We start from the raw sequence: 17,229 nt of genomic DNA on the forward strand, positions 1-17,229 counted from the left end.
AGGTCATAATCGTGATTTATGACCTAGTTATAGTCATCGATCGGGTGAATTTTTTAATTTTCCAAGCACTTTTGGAAAACCGAGATTTTTCAAGGGTTGTTGCCTGGGCGGTTTCCGAGCAATCCGAGAGGACCGCGAGGGTGAACTCCTGATGTAGGTCGGGGTCGGGAGTATTACGTGCGGGAGCTGAGAAAACGCTCCTGCCGGGACAGATAGCCCGTGCCGTGCGCCACGGTGGTTTCGAGAACAAATGGGCTGAGAACGCGATGGGGCCAAGTATTCTGCCTGTAAATTTGTATGCGAGGTACTCGTGCGTGCTGCACACATGGCAAGGCACACCGAACCACCAAGGGATAGTAAGTTTCGAAGGAAGAGACGAGCAGGGATGTCCGGGGATGCGGGGGGATCGGGAAATATACCCTGCAGGCACCGCCAAGGGCCGGCCAGGACTTAACCTTATATCTACTGTGCTCTTCAATCAAGCACTCGACCTGCACTACTTGTAGGCAACGCTCCGCAGAACGCTCCGAATGGAATACACGGCCCCCGACGCTGTGGGTGCGGGCAGCAGCAACAATCTCCGGTCAATCCGGTCGTCGTGTGATCGGTGTCGCTTTCATAAATTAAGGTGAAGGCAAAACCTCGGCGTTCGTGCAGGAGAAGTGGGCGGAGCTAACTTCTGCGCTGCCAGATGTGATCGCTCCGCTAGCGACGGCCCGGTAGAACTCCCGTGCGGACGATGCGCCCGCGCAAAAACCCCATGTGTCCTGGGGCGACGCCGGCCGGCCAATAAGAGGCAGCCAAGCGTCTCCACGACCAAGTCCTCGACATCATCAACAGCAACCACAGCAACCACAGCAACGGCGGATGCAGAGCAACACGGCGAGACTGTGACATATCCTCATCCCCAGGCCTCGTTTCCCTCCCAATCCCAACTCCCGACCCCGACCCCGACCTCGCCCACAATCCCACGTGCAACCCCATCTGCGCAGTCGTGGGAGAATCAGCATGATTATGAGCGTGTGCATGAGAATGAGAGTGAGAATGAGAATGAGAGTCAGAATGGGATGTCGGGGATGCACGATGTCGCTGACAACCATCCAGGCCAAGAGAACAGCATGAGCGGCTGGGGCTCGATGCCGCAGGGCATGGAATTCAACTTGAACGACACATTCATTTTCGATGCCGACCTGTTGGATCCCCCGCCATGGCTCCCAGCTCCGATCTTGCCAGATCAGTCAACCGACGCCGCCACGATGATGAACACAACGAGCACTGCAGTCCCGGGACAGCGCCTCATCATGTTGATTGCAAATATGCAACAATGCCTCCAGATTCTAGAGCATGGCCCATGGCAAAAGGACAGCGCAAATACCCTCGATGACTATCCCGTCGGCACCGTGCTCCATCTCTCGCAGGAACTCGGTTCGATCGCCAGTTCAGTTCTCAGTAGAGGTTGCATCATGGGGACGATAACGCGGCGGGAGTATGTCTCGGAAACGGAGAGTCCCGCAGGCGGAGAAGCACACACAACCGAACCGAAGGGCATCGACGGCGGGAGTGACACGGTGACACCTCTACTCGTGCTGAGCGGGTACATGTCGCTAGTACGTATCTACAGCATTGTGCTGGGCCATTTCCAGACACACATTAGCAGCGTACCGTCGAATAGCAACGCGGACCATAGCAGCGGCATGCGCAGCGCAAGTACAAACCCGACATTGCAGCTCGGCGAGCTTCCATGTACCAGCGTAGCGCCTATCCTAGGCAAGATTCACACCGCCCTTCGTATGTTGCTGGCCGCGGTGCATGGTGTTGAGGAGAAATTGGGGCCAGGAGGAGCAGTGGCGCGCAATCTGGTGGTGGCGCTGCTGGCGCAGGACGCGGTGCTGGACATCGGTGACTTCCACGGTGGGTTGTTGACGAAGATGCAATTAGTGAAGGAGATTTTGCAAGAAAAGATGAATTTGTAACAACTTCCTGACTGGTTTCTCGCCATTTCGGCACCTTGTAAATATAGAGTGTTTGATTGTGCTCTACTCTTCGGGCTTTGCTGGCGCTGACTTGTACTACCAAGTCGGGGAGGAGAAATCGCCTGACCACAAGCAGAAGCATCCTCGCTTCGATTTACTCGAGTATCCTTTCAAAGTCTTCTAACGGGCTTTTGTCCAAAAGAAATCATCTGCTGCGCCCATGTCTTCGCACAGTAATGTGGTGTATCTCCGGGAGCGTCAGAGATTGCAGAGTCGTTCAATACCTCATGGTAACAGAGAGTTCGCGGATGTCATACAAAAATATTTTCGCTCTTGGATCAACTATACATCATATCATAACCGGTCATCGGCCATTCCTACAATATGACACCGTCGACGATGAAGCCAACCTTGAAGAACTTTACCACCGTAGCCGAGGACTCCTATCCTAACCTCAATATATTACGTCTCTACTTAACAGTAATAAAATCTCATCATATACTTTAAAAAAAAAAGAAAATTCTTATTTAGTGTTACTCGTTTAAATAATAAGTCTGAGAGTAATGGCAATAGCTGTTGGAAGAAATCGGAAAATCCAGGCTAGGTTAAATATGCAAAAAGGTTATATCGCCGAAAAGCACCGAATATCTTAACCCCAGTTTGATAAATATAGCGAAATAGCAGGGCAACAATATATTATTGCTTCAAAGGCGCTCATTGATGACTTCACGATTGCCCTTTCTTGCCTTGGTCCACCAGCCCGCTCTAAGATCGCAGTTCTGCTTTTCTCTCCGCCCAAAATGGAAGAGAGACGTGCTCAGCTCCGCCAGTCACTAGGACCGGCTATGGGATACCTCAACGCCATCGTTGAGATGGGAGTGCTCAAGACCTTTATCGACTACAAAGCCTTCGACATGATCCCGGACTCTGGATCCATCTCGCTCTCCGAGCTGGCGCGGAAGATTGGCGGCGAGCACGAAGTCCTCGAACGTCTTGCAGCACACCTCATAGCAGCGGACTTCCTCACCTCCCCGGCCCCAGACCACGTCGCTCACACAGCCAAGTCGCTCACCTACAAGTCCGAGCAAATGGCCGCTGGCTTCCTCGTGCACGTATTCAACATGCTCTTCCAGCCCATGGCTCAGCTGCCCACGTATTTCGCACAGCATGGCTTGGCCTCCCCCAAGCATGCCGACGTCACGCCTTTCGGTCTCGCCTGGGGCCATCCGGACAAGGACGTCTACGGGATCCTCGAGGCCGAACCGGCATTGGCCAAGGTGTTCAATAGCATGGTCGGGCGCAGCGGCGCTCTCTACCCGATGAAAGGCGTCTATGACTTCTCGTGGATGCAGCAGCAGGTCGGCAGTCTGGATGGGGAGCGCCCTGTCTTCGTTGATATCGGAGGGAGCAGTGGGCTTGCGTTGCGAGATATGCTGAGCGACAACCCCTTCGTGCCCGCGGAGCGATGCGCCGTCTTCGACCTCCCCAAGGCCATCGAGAACGCTGCAAGCAGCCTGGACCCTGCCCTGCAATCCATCCAGCTCGTCCCTGGCAGCATTTTTGATCCGCTCCCTCCAGCCGTGCGAGGCTCCCTGGTGTACCAGTTCCGCCGCATCCTCAATGATTTCCCCGACGGCGACGTTCTGAGGTCGTGGAAGACGGTGCGAGAGGCGGCGGCGAGTGATACGCGGGTTTACGTTGTAGAGGAGTTGATGCAGGCGAATAGAACCACGTTTCAGATTGCGCAGGACATTACGTTCATGCTGGTTGGGGGAAAGCGACGGACTGTGGAGATGCATGCGGCGTTGGCTGGTGCTGCGGGATTTCGCCTTAATGCGCAGTTTCAGGACACTGGGAATGAATGTGCGGTCCTCGAGTTTATTTTGGCCTAGGGAAGGGTGTGTAGCATGCAGATATCGAGATATAACCTGTTTTGCTAAAAATATATATAAAGAATTCTGAAGACCTTCGGCATATATTTACTTCCTACACTATAGAATCTAAAGTCATTGCCCACCTATCATTTGAGGGGGTTACGACACCTAGATATGCTCCTGTCGCTTAAGAGCGTTGGTTTGTTTACTTGGAAAGGGGTTATTATCTGCCTTGCTTAATAAATCCCGGTTTGATTTCCCACTTTGAAATCCGTGAGCAGGTATTTAGATATTACACAAATAAAAATAATATACAAGGGAAATCACTTTAATGCACTTCATTGAATACTTTAATTCGTGAATGTATACCTGGTCACTGTAGAGATTCTGGTTACCTGAGTTCACGTGTACAGAGCTGAAGGTCTTGTTTCTTTGTGTAATCCGGCCTCTTAAAGGGCCACCGTAGCTCTTAGTCGTGAATGGAACAGATTGGGATTCTACATCACCGAATTATGCCGTAGATTACCGACGCCCCTTACGAGAAATCGTTAAGCAAAGGGAGATGTCTTCAACTTTTCAAGGTACGTACCAAACTACTATATGTAAGCCCACATGGGAATTGCCTATTATCCGTCTCAAGATCACAAGTGCACTACGCCTGCGTAAACAATTGCTCTACCCAAACCAGGTTTATATTACTCTATCCAAATGGCCTCCTTCGACAATGTCCTGCTCACCAAGGCATCCGCTGGGTGGTTATGTAAGGTATGCCTATCGCTATTTCCCGAAGAATCAGATGGGATTGACATGACGGCAGGCTCTGGGTATTAGGCTGGTAACGAACCCCCTTGTGGTCCAATTGGCCAAGAACGCCGGTTTTGACGCCCTTTTCATTGATCTGGAGCATTCGACCTTCTCCCTTGCGGATGCCAGCGCGATCGCGTGTGCAGGGCTTCTCAGTGGGCTCACTCCCTTCGTTCGGGTGCCGTATCAGTGTGGCATCGGGTTCGTGCAGCAAGTGCTCGATGGAGGAGGCATGGGGGTGATATTCCCGCACATGTAAGTCTTGGAATTGGCCTTTCTCGGGAGCCCATTTCTCTGCAATTGCAATCTGACTGGAAGATGTCATGGTAGTCATTCGGCAGTGGATGCACGAGTAGCCGTTGAAGCATGCAAGTTCCCACCATGGGGGCGGCGGTCCATGTGGGGTCAGCAGCCAGCCTTGGGGCTGCGGATGATGCCGTTTAACAAGATCGTGGAGGTGTGCGACTCGGTGGGGTCATCAGTGCTCCTGATGATCGAGGCTGCTGATAGCATTGAGAACATCGACTCCATTGCTGCGGTGGATGGCGTCGACGTCCTCCTTGTCGGCTGTCTTGACCTGTCGACGGACATGGGCATGCCAGGGAAGTACGAGGCAAGAGCATTCCGGGCGGCCCTCGAGTCCGTCAGCGCAGCGTGTCAGCGCCATGGCAGACTCATGGGGCTGGCAGGACTCTACAACAACCCTGAGATTCAGGATTGGGCAATCAACACGCTGAAAGTGCGCTTTATCATGTGTCAACAGGACTCGAACATTCTGGCTGCTGGGGCGATAGAGTGCGCGGCAGAGGTAAGCAGTGTTGATAGGACGGCTCCGATGCCCTCGAAGGTAGTTAATGGAGCAGTAAAGGAAACAAAAGTGCCAGCAACCGCGAATGGAATTTGAAAGAATTTGGGTGGAGACGTTTTGCGAAAGTATTCTCGAGGGACTAGAAAGGATTCCGATCATGAGGGATGATGGATGAACTGTATGATAGAGAGTTGGATGGTCTGGTATCGACCGGGACTATAGAATGACATGATCCTTGTGGTTGGGCCCATACCGCTCGAATCAAGTACCTTACGGTCGGAAGGAGGGGTTTTCTAGACGATTCATTATCATGATAACCCCCTAGAATACGATTGTATATATAGGTTCATTACTAAGGTACGTACGTTACAACACACACTATACCGAGCTATTAAAAAAAGGGGGTATAATAATTATAAGATGTGTTTATAGTAATATATTATAAACTAGAGATATTATAACTAAAAAAGTATCTTGAGATAGTCCTGATACGGTCTTGAGATAGTCTTGAGACCGCTTAGTAATTTATTATATAAGCGTACCTAAAATTAAATGACACACTAGTCTCCCACTCAATCTGTCCTATCCACCGATCGGATATACTAGTAGTACTATCCCTTGGACCGGCAGACTTGCACACAGCGCTAGTAAGGGTTATGACAGGGGTCTGTATGCGACGTCCCCTCTCATCGTCGCGATGCAGAATCACCAGAATTTGCCCTAGAATTCAATTAATTTACATCCCACTGATGATACCGTACCCAACAATCAGTATCCTGGCACAGAGCTACATTACAAAAGCTGCACCCACTCCTAGATCGACGCGCCCTTGCCCCCTTATTGCCCTCCTGTTTGATAACCTTATTATACCGAATCAAATACTGGCACCAAGTACAATAGTCCACCTTGATCTTAACCCTTGTATGGATATAATCCAAGTTTGGATTAAACAGTCTCTTGCCCCCTAATCCAAGTTGTAATTGGTATATCTTTCCCTTTATATAGAATCCAAATAAGGAAGTATATAAAGTAATCCGAAAATCCAAATGGGATAGCCTTAGTGGTTTTCGTACACCTAACTCATCCATATGGACTTGGTAAAGACGGTAACTATTAATAACAGTTACGTCTATTAGCCAATAGAATAAAGGCCACCAATTACGCTTTGTAGCTTTGTGTATTTCGTACGACTCCCTAAGTTGGTTTGCAATATCAACTCCTCCTATATTATGATTATAATCGTCAATAAGGCGGGGTATATCAAGCTCTTTAGTTGGATTATCACCAAAAACACAGCGTACTATTCGACTGTTTGTAGACGTCTTTGCAGGGCGCTTTCTCTGTCTTAGAATGAAGTCGTTAGCACTATGGATTGTATGGATCGTACTGAGCCCAAGGACAATATTATTATCCTGCCAAGCAAAGCAAAGAGTGTCTTCAACTACCCGTGCAAAGAGGGTATTCCACTCTAGCTTTGAGGCTATATTATCGCGCTTTAATTGGGATAATTCAGGAGGGAACTTATCATGTGGCCTTGTTGTTCCAACAGCTCCAAAACCTTTATTACGTAGACTATGAAAAAGGTTGACCGAGGTGAAGTAATTGTCCATATAAATCGTAAGGGAAGCTCTAGGTAGAGTGTTAATAAGTGCACGAACAAGGCAACCTGTATTTGTCAACTCTTCAAAAGTAGGGATATCCTCCTGTAAGCCGTGTACCCTGGAGCTCCATACCCAGCTATATACATACCCGTGGTCTGCTAGCCCATATATCTTATACCCTTGTTTAATTGGCTTATTAGGCATTTTATAAGTGTGACTTGATCGCCCAAAGAACCGTACCATAAGCTCATCAATTGATACAGAGCTTGAAGGTGAATAATACTGTCGGAAAGTGGCTTGTAGGCGCGACGCCAGAGGTTCCACCTTATACCACTAGACCTTATTCTCATCTATAGTCGGATTTATCTCTGGGCAGGATATATGGAGATATCTCTTAACTTGTTCCTATCGCCGTAAAGAGATATACTGTCGTATTGAGTGGATAGGGCCCTTTTTAATGTCGGTATTCCAATAGTCCTCAATTTTGGAGGTATTATGCGCCCCCATATATATTACCCCACCTAGAAAAACATATAGTTCCTCTGGCACTAGATCTACCCATTCGCGTTGCCTTTCTTCTTTATTGAGCCGCTGAAATCCGGCGTATTTATTCGAGTTTCGAGTAATAATATTAGATAGGTCAGGAGGGAATAGGAGGGTAAAGTAGTCGTATGGTGTCGGATCTGAAGGGAATGTGGGTGGCAGCAGGGCCTTGGCAGGACAGCCTTTCTCTGGTACAAATGGGTCAAATTTGATCGCTTTAAGGTCCCCAAACTCATCAGCTAACTTATCTAATAAAGTGATCTTCTTTTGAGCTTTTGCAGCCCTTGATTGGGTGCTTTCAGGGGTGCTTTTGCGCTTTGGAGGCATTGGTGGTAAATACAGGGAATTGGAGCTGGGGATGGAATTGATATTGGAACTGTACGCGCAGGCCAATTGGAGCTGTATTATATAATCGACTAACTAAACAGGGTAAGGTACGGCGTTGCTAACCGAGTATGGTTTAGCGCTGTGTGCAAGTCTGCCGGTCCAAGGGATAACTCTACTACAAGTATTCCCCCCCTCCACCCGCCCCGCCTCCTACCATAAGGTACTTTAAGCCACCCCGCTCGCCTACCACCTGTCGGATATCCCTTCGCCTAAGATATATAATATAGTTAGAATGATTACAGAGTAGGGAGCGCCATAAACGCTTTTGACGTCCACATCAACCTCGCATACAGACTGACAGATATCTTCATCTTCATCCAGAGTGCCTCATCGACATCGACGAATATATTAGCAAGCCCGGCAGTCGAAGGCAATGGATCCATTACCAGCATTTGATCAGGCTCCTACTTCCACAACACCACACTCTGGCTTGATAGAGACGGCAATAGAATCAACACGTCGGCGAGACCGCCGGCGTGAAAAACAGCAGTTGTCATGTAGCTTTTGTCGGAGTCGCAAGTAATCGATTAAAGATCGCAGACTATAGGGAAAACGATACTGACCGAAGACCATTCACAGAATGCGATGCGATCGTCAGCTCCCGTGCAAGACTTGCGTAAGCAAGGACATCGCTCTCTCCTGCACCTATACACCGGATCCGCAGCGAAAGGCCGTCGTTGTTGGTGTTGGCGATCGCATCCAGCAGCTCGAAGCCTTGGTTCGCTCCCTGATGCAGCAGCAGCAGCAGCAGCAGCAGCAACCTAACAGCCAGGACGGTGCTACCGCCACGTCTCCTATGCCATCGGAACATGGGAATGGGAACATGCGTCTGCACTCACACGGCTCGAATTACGTTAGTAGCGTCCATTGGGCGGCCATCCTTGATAGCATCTCTGAGCTTAATGATACTTACGAGACGGAGCGGCAAGCGGCGATGCTGACTTCTGGCGACCATGTTCCGCATTACAGCCCAGGCCCTCGTCTTTTATATGAACCTGTACAAGCGACTAAAGACGAGATTATCTCTTCAATCCCAGCCCGGGCTGTGGTAGACCGTATGGTTGCGCGATATTTCAACACCCAAGACGTTGCGCCAGGTACAGTACTCTACACACTACATTATTATCGTTAATATTTTTACCTGAGAACGCATATCATATCGCTGCTGACATTTGGACAGCTGTTCTTTCCAGTGGCCAATTTCTCCAAGAGGTACGATCGCATCCTCCATTCCATTTTAACTCCAACGACTCGACTAATATGCATTTCCCACTTCAGTACGAGATCTTTTGGCAAGACCCAGATGCTACGTCGTTTGCGTGGCTCGGCCTTTTGTTTAGCATTATGTGTCTCTCCACGCAATACCAGCACTTGACCGAGGACCCAGCAGAGCCCGAATCTTTAATGCGCGTCCATATGTTCCGCGAAAGAGCTGTCCACTGTCTTGTCCTGGGCCACTTCACCAAAGGAGGTCCACATGTACTCGAGACGATGATCATCCATTGCACCAGCGAGATTTTTATGTACAAAGATGCCGAGATTGGCCTCTGGCTGCTGCTGGGCATACTGGTTCAGCTCGCCCTGAGTCTCGGCTACCATCGAGATCCTCAGAACTTCTCTCACATCTCGCCCTTTGCCGGCGAGATGCGGCGGCGCGTGTGGGCGGCAATAGTACAGATGGACCTGCGTCTTTCGAGCCAGATGGGACTCCCGCGCCTCCTGAAATCGCAACAGTGCGACACGTCCGAACCGCGCAACCTCTTGGACTCGGACTTCGACGAAGCAAGCGTGGAGCTGCCCCCGTCCCGGCCTGAGACCGAGGTGACACCAGTGCTCTACGGACTGGCCAAAATCCGGATCGACAGCATCGGCGTCCTCATCAGCGATCTCGTCGCCGACACCCGCGAGCACCTGCTCCCGGAGATCATGCATCTTGACGGGAAATTGCACGAGGCCGAGACGTCGCTCCCCCCGATCTTTCGATGGCAGCCCCTCGGTCAGTCGCTCATGATCCCCCCGCAGATCGTGTTGCATCGCCTCGCCCTACAACTTACTGTCCAGAGACTCGTAATTTCGCTTCACCGGAGGTACCTTTCTGCTTCGTATGCCGCGGATGAGCGCTACGAGTATTCGCGAGAAGCCTGCGTGCGAGCTGCGATCAAGATCCTCGAGTTTCAGCAGATGGTTCATGAGGAGACTCAGCCCGGTGGGTTGTTGTATCCTGTGCGCTGGTTGCGATCGTCACTGTTGCAGTCTATCTTCCTATTGGGCATGAGCATCCTCTGCTATTATGTGCAGCTCATGAAATCCGCAACGAATGTTCCGCTGGATCGTGATAAGATCCTCGAATTGCTGCGAAATACGTATCCCATATGGTTGCGCTCGAGTACCGTGTCCCAAGACGCCCGAAAGGCAGTTGAGTATCTAAGTCTTGTACTGGGACTTCCTCATCAACAACATCACACTCAGCTCGCAAATAAAACAACGGCTGCTCCTTCCACCACACCCCATGACCAAGTTGCTTGGGATGCCTATCACGGTGATTAGATTTGTCTGATCATTACGTCAGTGGCAGTGGCTAATCTTTTTCGAAGGTATCGCTGATTTCCCTCAAATATTTGATACTGACCTTATGGCGTGGGACGTGCCTGGATCATCTTCATCTAGAGATATGTTTTCAACGGACTGGCCGTTAGACAGTCAGCTAGATTAGTCCATCACGGTAAGTTTGTCTTCTAAGCGTAAAACTAAATTTGATAGCCAGCTGACTTGTCTTAAATAGCAACAATCGTGATATTCTTTGCTCTAGAAGTGTGTTATTTGTGAATACTAGCAGAGGTCATTTACGGAGACAAATAGTAGAATTTCCATACACTAATCTTACACTTTCACTTTCAATTTTTTTGCTTTCTGTTTCCGAACTCAATTTAAGGAAGTATCTAAAGGTATTATATATTACTTTTATTTAAAAGGGATGTTTAAGAATGTTCATATAATTTGCAAGTCTACCGGGACCTATAAGGGCGAGAAGTTTCTATATGCCCTTGAGTTTTTGTTTATTTATTTATTTATCTTTTGATCCTAGTTGTAATACGCAGACTGTCTTAGCGAACTATCGTTGCATACTGTACGACGTTGCGGCGGTTAAGTTTTATCACCGCTTTTTCTTACTAGTAACGTTGAACACGAGATTTTAGATCCTAAAAAGGCTTAAAAAGGGTAGAGGGAATCCTGTTAAGAGTATAGTCTAAGGCATTAATTCTCTCCCTCTTTTTGAATCATTGAGCTGAGAAGTGCATATCTTGAGAGATATTACTATTAAGTTCTGGTAGGAGAGCAGTGTTACTTCCGAACTTCTCGCACTAACTCGGCGTTGTTCGGAAAAGAATAGAAAGGTTCTGCCCGGCCGGACAATACCGAACAGAAGGAGGAGCCTATCCATGCAATGCTTGATCACGCCTTAACGCTCTACCTAGGTAAGAGAGAACCCTTTCAGTTGCATCGACAGCTAGCTTTTACTAATTGACTTGCTATTAGTCTACGTCTATCTCTTCGGCTTTCTATTAATTCCTATTTCGTTATTTATCAATAAGACCAAAATTCTTGCGGAATTGCATTAAGTTCGAGGAACAGTGTATCCTTTACATGTTCGTTTATCTTTTCTTCTTAATCTATTTTTCTTTGGTTCAGAGGAACGGATTATTCATTATAATTTAACTCAGTCCCAGATTACACCACTCGGGGCTTGGAGTCTCCAACACACCAGTATGAAAACACCATTGTCAACTACGGCGACAAGCAGCTCGCCGAGCCTAGTGTCGACGCCGGGAACGCCTCCGGAGATAGACGAGCTGCTGCAGCGAAAACAGCTCGACAAGCTGCTAGAGAAACAAAATCGGACAGAAACATCTCACCCCCGGCGCCAAGCCATCATCGAAACATCCACCGAGCGTACGGAACAGATGACATTCGGTCAAAAACGCTTCTGGTTCCTCACCCATTACGTTGACGACCCCACGACTTTCAACATCGCCTACCTGGGCCAACTCACGGGCCGGCTCTGCGTGGCCGACCTAGCAAGAGCGGTTGAAACTGCAGCCCAAAGGCATGAGTCCCTACGCACTCGCTTCTTCTGGTCCAACGACGAGAGTAGGACACCTACGCAGGGCATCTTGTCGAAAATTCTTATCCGGCTGGAGACAGTAACGATCGAATCCGAGGCCCAGGCTATCCAAGAACTTCACAATATGCGCAACCATAAATGGGACTTCAACAACTGGGTCCCGCTTCGCATGAAATTGCTCTCACTCTCAGAGACACAGCATTACATACTTGTTGGGACTCACCACATCTCAATGGACGGCCATAGTCTCCCCGTGCTGATGCTCGATATCCACAAAGCATATCAGAAGGGAGGTCGCCCACTACCCCCGCTCTCGAACACTTCGCAAGTTCGCGCTTTTGGAGCCCAGCAACGTCTAGCGTATGAGAGTGGTCAGTTCAGACCTGCTATCGAGCACTACCGTGCCATGTTTGCTGCCGTTGACTTCACACGTCCCATTGAGCTGTTCTCCTTCTCACGCACACAAGTTCGGCCCCCGCTCGATCGCTACGATACACACATCGCCAAACTACAGCTCGAACCTGCAATCACGGCCAAGTTGAAACAGCTGGCCCGCGGGCGTCGCGCTACCTCTTTCCACACATACCTTGCCGCTCTACAAGCTCTACTCTTCCGCCTGCTCCCCGTCGACACAACAAATCAAGTCTGCATCGGAATCGCGGACGCGAATCGCCTCGACAGCAAATTCATGGGAAGCTTCGGAAACTTCCTCAACGTGCTTCCCCTCAGATTTGATAGAAAGCGCGGGCAGACGTTTGGTGCGGCGATCGAGACTGCCCGCGAGAGAGCGCACAATGCGCTGCGGTATTCGGCGTTACCCTTCGATGTGCTGCTCGACGAGCTGGGCGTCCCGCGATCGAATGCGTGGGCGCCGGTGTTCCAGGTATTTCTCAACTACCGTCTTGTAGTGCGGGAGCATGCGGAGAAGAGCTGGGTTGGGACTCACCTCGGCGAGGAGAGGTGGTATCCTGCTCGGAGCGGGTATGATGTCGCCTTAGAAATTATGGAAGATGGAGAGGGTGCGATGATAGCGGTGCATGTCCAGAAGTCGCTATATGATCAGGAGGCGGCAGAACTCCTGGCGAGGAGTTATGCGGCGGTTTTGAGAGAGGTGGCGAGGCGGGGCGAGAGGATTGGGGTGGACAGGTTACCGAGGTGGGATGAGGGGGACGTGAAGAAGGCGTTGGAGATTGGGAAAGGTGTGTATCAAACTTTCCTCTTTCTTGAAATTCTTTCGGCCGACGAGCTAGAAGCAGTGCTGTGGCTGTTTTTGGTGTTGCTGTTGTTTGCTTTCACTTAATTGATTGTGTGGATCTATAGGTTCAGATGTGCAGCTCGAATGGCCCGCAACTGTTGCTCATCGCATCGACCAAATAATTACACAATATCCCGACTCCATCGCTCTCAAGGACGGCTATGGTCGTAAATTGACATATACAGCGATGGATAAGCGCGTTAACAGCATCTGCAGCGCCCTTCGTGTCCAACTCCCTGAGAATAACGAACAGGCCGTCGTTGGTGTGTTTCAAATGCCATCTGCTGACTGGATTTGTTGTTTGGTTGCCATCAATCGTGTTGGTGCTATTTACCTGCCGTTAGATCTCCGGAATTCGGTCCCACGCTTGAAGAGCAACGTCGAGTCCGCACGACCAGCCGCGATATTGGCGGATAACGAGACGGTAGGACAGGTAAAGCAAATAGACCTCAATGAACTTGCCGTTGTAATTAATGTAAGTGAATTTGAGAAAGGGTAAATTTCTTATTCTATACTGCTTTCTAGGTTGTTCTTGGTTGAAGAGGAGCATGTGGAGTAGCGGGCTTGAATCTTGTCTCGAACCCAAATTTGCCGAAAGACCAAATATTAACTGCTTCATGTCCAGGTTTCTGATCTAGCTCCCACCACGGAGAAGAAAGAAGAAACAGCAGCAAAACATGATAGCGCTGCGTACATCATCTTTACCAGTGGGTCAACAGGCGAGCCCAAAGGCATCGTTGTCACCCACGCTGGCCTACGCGCCAACCTAGAAGGCTACCATGGCGCATGGAACATCGCCTCCGTCGCTGGCGTGGTGCTCCAACAAGCAGCTTTTAGCTTCGACGCTTCCCTACTCATGATCTATGCAGCCTTGACCACCGGCGGTTGTCTCCTCGTTGTTCCTGCCGATGCTCGTGGTGATCCGGCAGAGGTAACCCGCATGATGGTCGATCACGGCGTGACAATGACCCAAGCAACACCGTCAGAGTACGATATGTGGTTCCGGTTTGCCACCCCTACTTTACGTCGCTGTACGTCTTGGAAGGCTGCCTGGTTTGGCGGAGAGCGGGCAGCCCCTGGGCTGTTGGACGAGTTTCGAGAGGTATGCAGAGCACTCCCAAATCTACGTGTGTTCACCAGCTACGGACCAACGGAAACAACCATCTCAGCAATGAAAGGCAAAGCAGACGTCCGGGATCCCACTTTGCAAATCCCAGTCCCGGGGCGTCTGCTACCAAATTACGCCGCGTATATCGTCGACGAGGAGATGAAACCACTACCAATCGGTGTGCCCGGCGAGTATGTGCTTTCTTCCATACCAAATTCGCGTTTTTGGGGGAGCCGAGAGAGAGCCGAAAGCAGAGACCTGTCTCAAGAGCTTTTCAAGGAACTTGCAATAGTGCAAGGTCCCGAAACGGCTCCCGGCTCTCTCTCTGCTCTCGTGTTTTCCCTTTCTTACAATACTAATTTGTAGTAGGATTATGCTCGGTGGCGCCGGCGTGGACGCAAACGAATATCTTCATAGCCCAGAACAGACTGCAAAGGCATTTCTTCCTGACCCATTTACAGTCGGGCGTCGCATGTATCGCACTGGCGATTATGGGCGGCTCGATTCGCGTGGTCTTCTTACTATTGACGGCCGTATTACCGGTGACACACAAGTCAAGCTACGTGGGTTCCGCATCGAACTGACGGAGATCGAGCGTGTGATGGTCAAGGAAGGGGCCCTGGTTCAGACTGTGGTCACGCTGCGCGAGGACAGTTTCCTGGCTGCACATGTGGTCTTCGAGAAGGAAAAACAGGCATACAGCTGCGAGCTAATTGGCAAACTACGCTCCCGTTTGCGGCTCTGCCTTCCCCCCTACATGTGCCCATCCATCATCGTATCGCTCAACGAGATGCCGCTAACTGCACACTCCAAGATAGACCGGAGAGCTGTGCAGGCGATGGCCTTACCCGAGACCCCAAGATCAACTAGCATCCTAGGAGAACCAATTCTCACACCTACCGAGCGTCGCCTCGCAACTCTCTGGGCTACTGTGCTTCCAGCCCACGCTCTGTCTGATCCGCTAGGCCCTAGGTCTGATTTCTTCCAAGCCGGCGGCAACTCGCTGCTGCTGGTCAAACTCCAGGCTGCCATGAAGAATTCGTTTGGCGATGCACCTCGTTTGAGCAAGCTGATGGGTATGGGCGAGTTGGGAAGCATGGCGGCTCTGCTTGACGATGCGATAACCATTATAGACTGGGACAAAGAAATCGCCCTCGACTCCTTTACGGAATCCCCGAAGATACAACCTAAACCTGTAAAAGCCAACCAAGGATTTAGCATCCTCGTCACGGGCGCCACTGGATCTCTAGGTCAACATATCATCCCCCGTCTTGTAGTCAACGAGCGTATCGCGCAGGTTATATGCCTCGTTCGCCCGGTTTCAGGGCGAAACTTGGCGGCTTTATTCCCTGATCTCAAAGGGAAGGAGGAGAAAATCCGTATCGTGGAGACTGACTTGCCATCTTTACCGAATGACAGTGAGGTTGGTAAGATTGATCTTGTGCTGCATTGCGCGGCAGATCGTACTTTCTGGGACGGCTATGGAGCTGCTAAGCTCGTGAATGTTGATACTGCAAAGGCCCTGGCGAGACTATGTCTTCGCGTTGGCGCGAGTCTGCATGTTCTTAGCTCAGGTGCTGTAGCGGCGTATGAGGGAGGCGATAAAGACAAGAATTTGGCACGGCCAAGCCCGGCAGATGGGTATGTAGCGTCTAAATGGGTGGCTGAGAGGTTCCTGGCGAGCTCGGTAATGGAAAATGGATTGCGACTTACGACGCATCGACCTACGATGGTTGTCGATGGAGATGTGACGGCACTGAGGGAGAAGGAGGAAATGGGGGAGAAGGAAACAGAGGAGACGATGGCGAGGCGCATGTTGGCCTTGTCAAAACACCTAGGTGTGCGACCCGATTTTGCAAGGCTTGCGGGGACACTTGATGTCGTGAAAGTCGAAGAGGTGGCGGATGCTGTTACTACTGCTGTCATTGAGGACTTGGACTCAATAACATCGGAACAAGAGTCAGAAACGGCAATGAAGATGAGAATCGTCACTCATCCTGGTAAAGTTAAGCTTCAGACCGAGGTACTGGGAGCATGTACAGAGGAGTTGTTGACGATAGAAGAGAACCAGAAGGTAAGGGCGTTACCAGCAGTGCCGGCGCTGCATTGGGTTGGTCTGGCCAAGAAAGCAAGATTGTTTGAATGGTTTATTACGGCGATGGATCTAATTGTAACGGATGAGGAGGGGAGAGAGATTGTCACGAGGCGATGAGAGGGCTAGCGGCAAAGAATTGAAAGTGCTGGCTTCGAGAATATCAAAATATGAAAGAGGCTCAAGAGGATATTTCCAACCAGAATGATGTGCTTCTTACAGCTGGGGGTAGTGTTAGTAGGGATAGACAAGGCAGTTCGTTTTGATTTCTTGGAAGTAGACGGTGGTGCGAGGAGTATATATTCCTGTATGGAACAAAGATGTTTAAGGCTGATCTCTAAATTTCACTGGATCTATTTGAATACGAGTCAGAGCAGCTATGTTTGAAACTGTGTGAGAAAGGGACGCTAAGATGGCCGCGGCGTGATCGGCACCTTGTATATGTTAACAGGACCCAATCAAATGGCCGTTTATCCCTTGATAGACTCCTCACAGTTATAGTAATATTATTGCAACTATATTACTTTATATATCTAGTCGAGCTACATATTATAATAACCTAGCCTTTAAAATTCGATCTAGACTCGAAAGATATCTAAGTAGTTAGATGATAACTTAAAAGTTCGATATATTCGATATATTATTAAAACTAGAAGTTGTA

General features: G+C 49.8%; 5 protein-coding genes across 5 annotated transcripts; all 5 read left to right on the plus strand.

Annotated features, from left to right (window-relative positions):
• Positions 1-530: 530 nt before the first annotated feature.
• BP5553_10295 (uncharacterized protein) lies at positions 531-1,973 on the plus strand (the record flags this gene model as incomplete). The annotated part of the gene is made up of 2 exons (XM_032018918.1): positions 531-628; positions 692-1,973. The coding sequence occupies 2 exons, from the start codon at positions 531-533 to the stop codon at positions 1,971-1,973; spliced, it is 1,380 nt and encodes a 459-aa protein (XP_031864942.1).
• Positions 1,974-2,773: 800 nt separating this feature from the next.
• BP5553_10296 (Isoflavone-7-O-methyltransferase 8) lies at positions 2,774-3,865 on the plus strand (the record flags this gene model as incomplete). The annotated part of the gene is made up of 1 exon (XM_032018919.1): positions 2,774-3,865. One exon carries the CDS (start codon positions 2,774-2,776, stop codon positions 3,863-3,865), a length of 1,092 nt encoding a protein of 363 aa, XP_031864943.1.
• Positions 3,866-4,555: 690 nt separating this feature from the next.
• Positions 4,556-5,555, plus strand: BP5553_10297 (2-keto-3-deoxy-L-rhamnonate aldolase; the record flags this gene model as incomplete). The annotated part of the gene is made up of 3 exons (XM_032018920.1): positions 4,556-4,612; positions 4,665-4,906; positions 4,982-5,555. The coding sequence occupies 3 exons, from the start codon at positions 4,556-4,558 to the stop codon at positions 5,553-5,555; spliced, it is 873 nt and encodes a 290-aa protein (XP_031864944.1).
• A 3,015-nt stretch (positions 5,556-8,570) lies between these two features.
• Positions 8,571-10,537, plus strand: BP5553_10298 (uncharacterized protein; the record flags this gene model as incomplete). The annotated part of the gene is made up of 2 exons (XM_032018921.1): positions 8,571-9,087; positions 9,171-10,537. 2 exons carry the CDS (start codon positions 8,571-8,573, stop codon positions 10,535-10,537), a joined length of 1,884 nt encoding a protein of 627 aa, XP_031864945.1.
• Positions 10,538-11,757: 1,220 nt separating this feature from the next.
• On the plus strand, positions 11,758-16,688 carry BP5553_10299 (uncharacterized protein; the record flags this gene model as incomplete). Its single annotated transcript, XM_032018922.1, has 4 exons — positions 11,758-13,312; positions 13,434-13,843; positions 13,994-14,667; positions 14,846-16,688. 4 exons carry the CDS (start codon positions 11,758-11,760, stop codon positions 16,686-16,688), a joined length of 4,482 nt encoding a protein of 1,493 aa, XP_031864946.1.
• Positions 16,689-17,229: the final 541 nt, after the last annotated feature.

Source organism: Venustampulla echinocandica (genome assembly GCF_003357145.1).
Source record: "Venustampulla echinocandica strain BP 5553 chromosome Unknown scaffold_14, whole genome shotgun sequence".
Classification (NCBI taxonomy): domain Eukaryota; kingdom Fungi; phylum Ascomycota; class Leotiomycetes; order Helotiales; family Pleuroascaceae; genus Venustampulla; species Venustampulla echinocandica.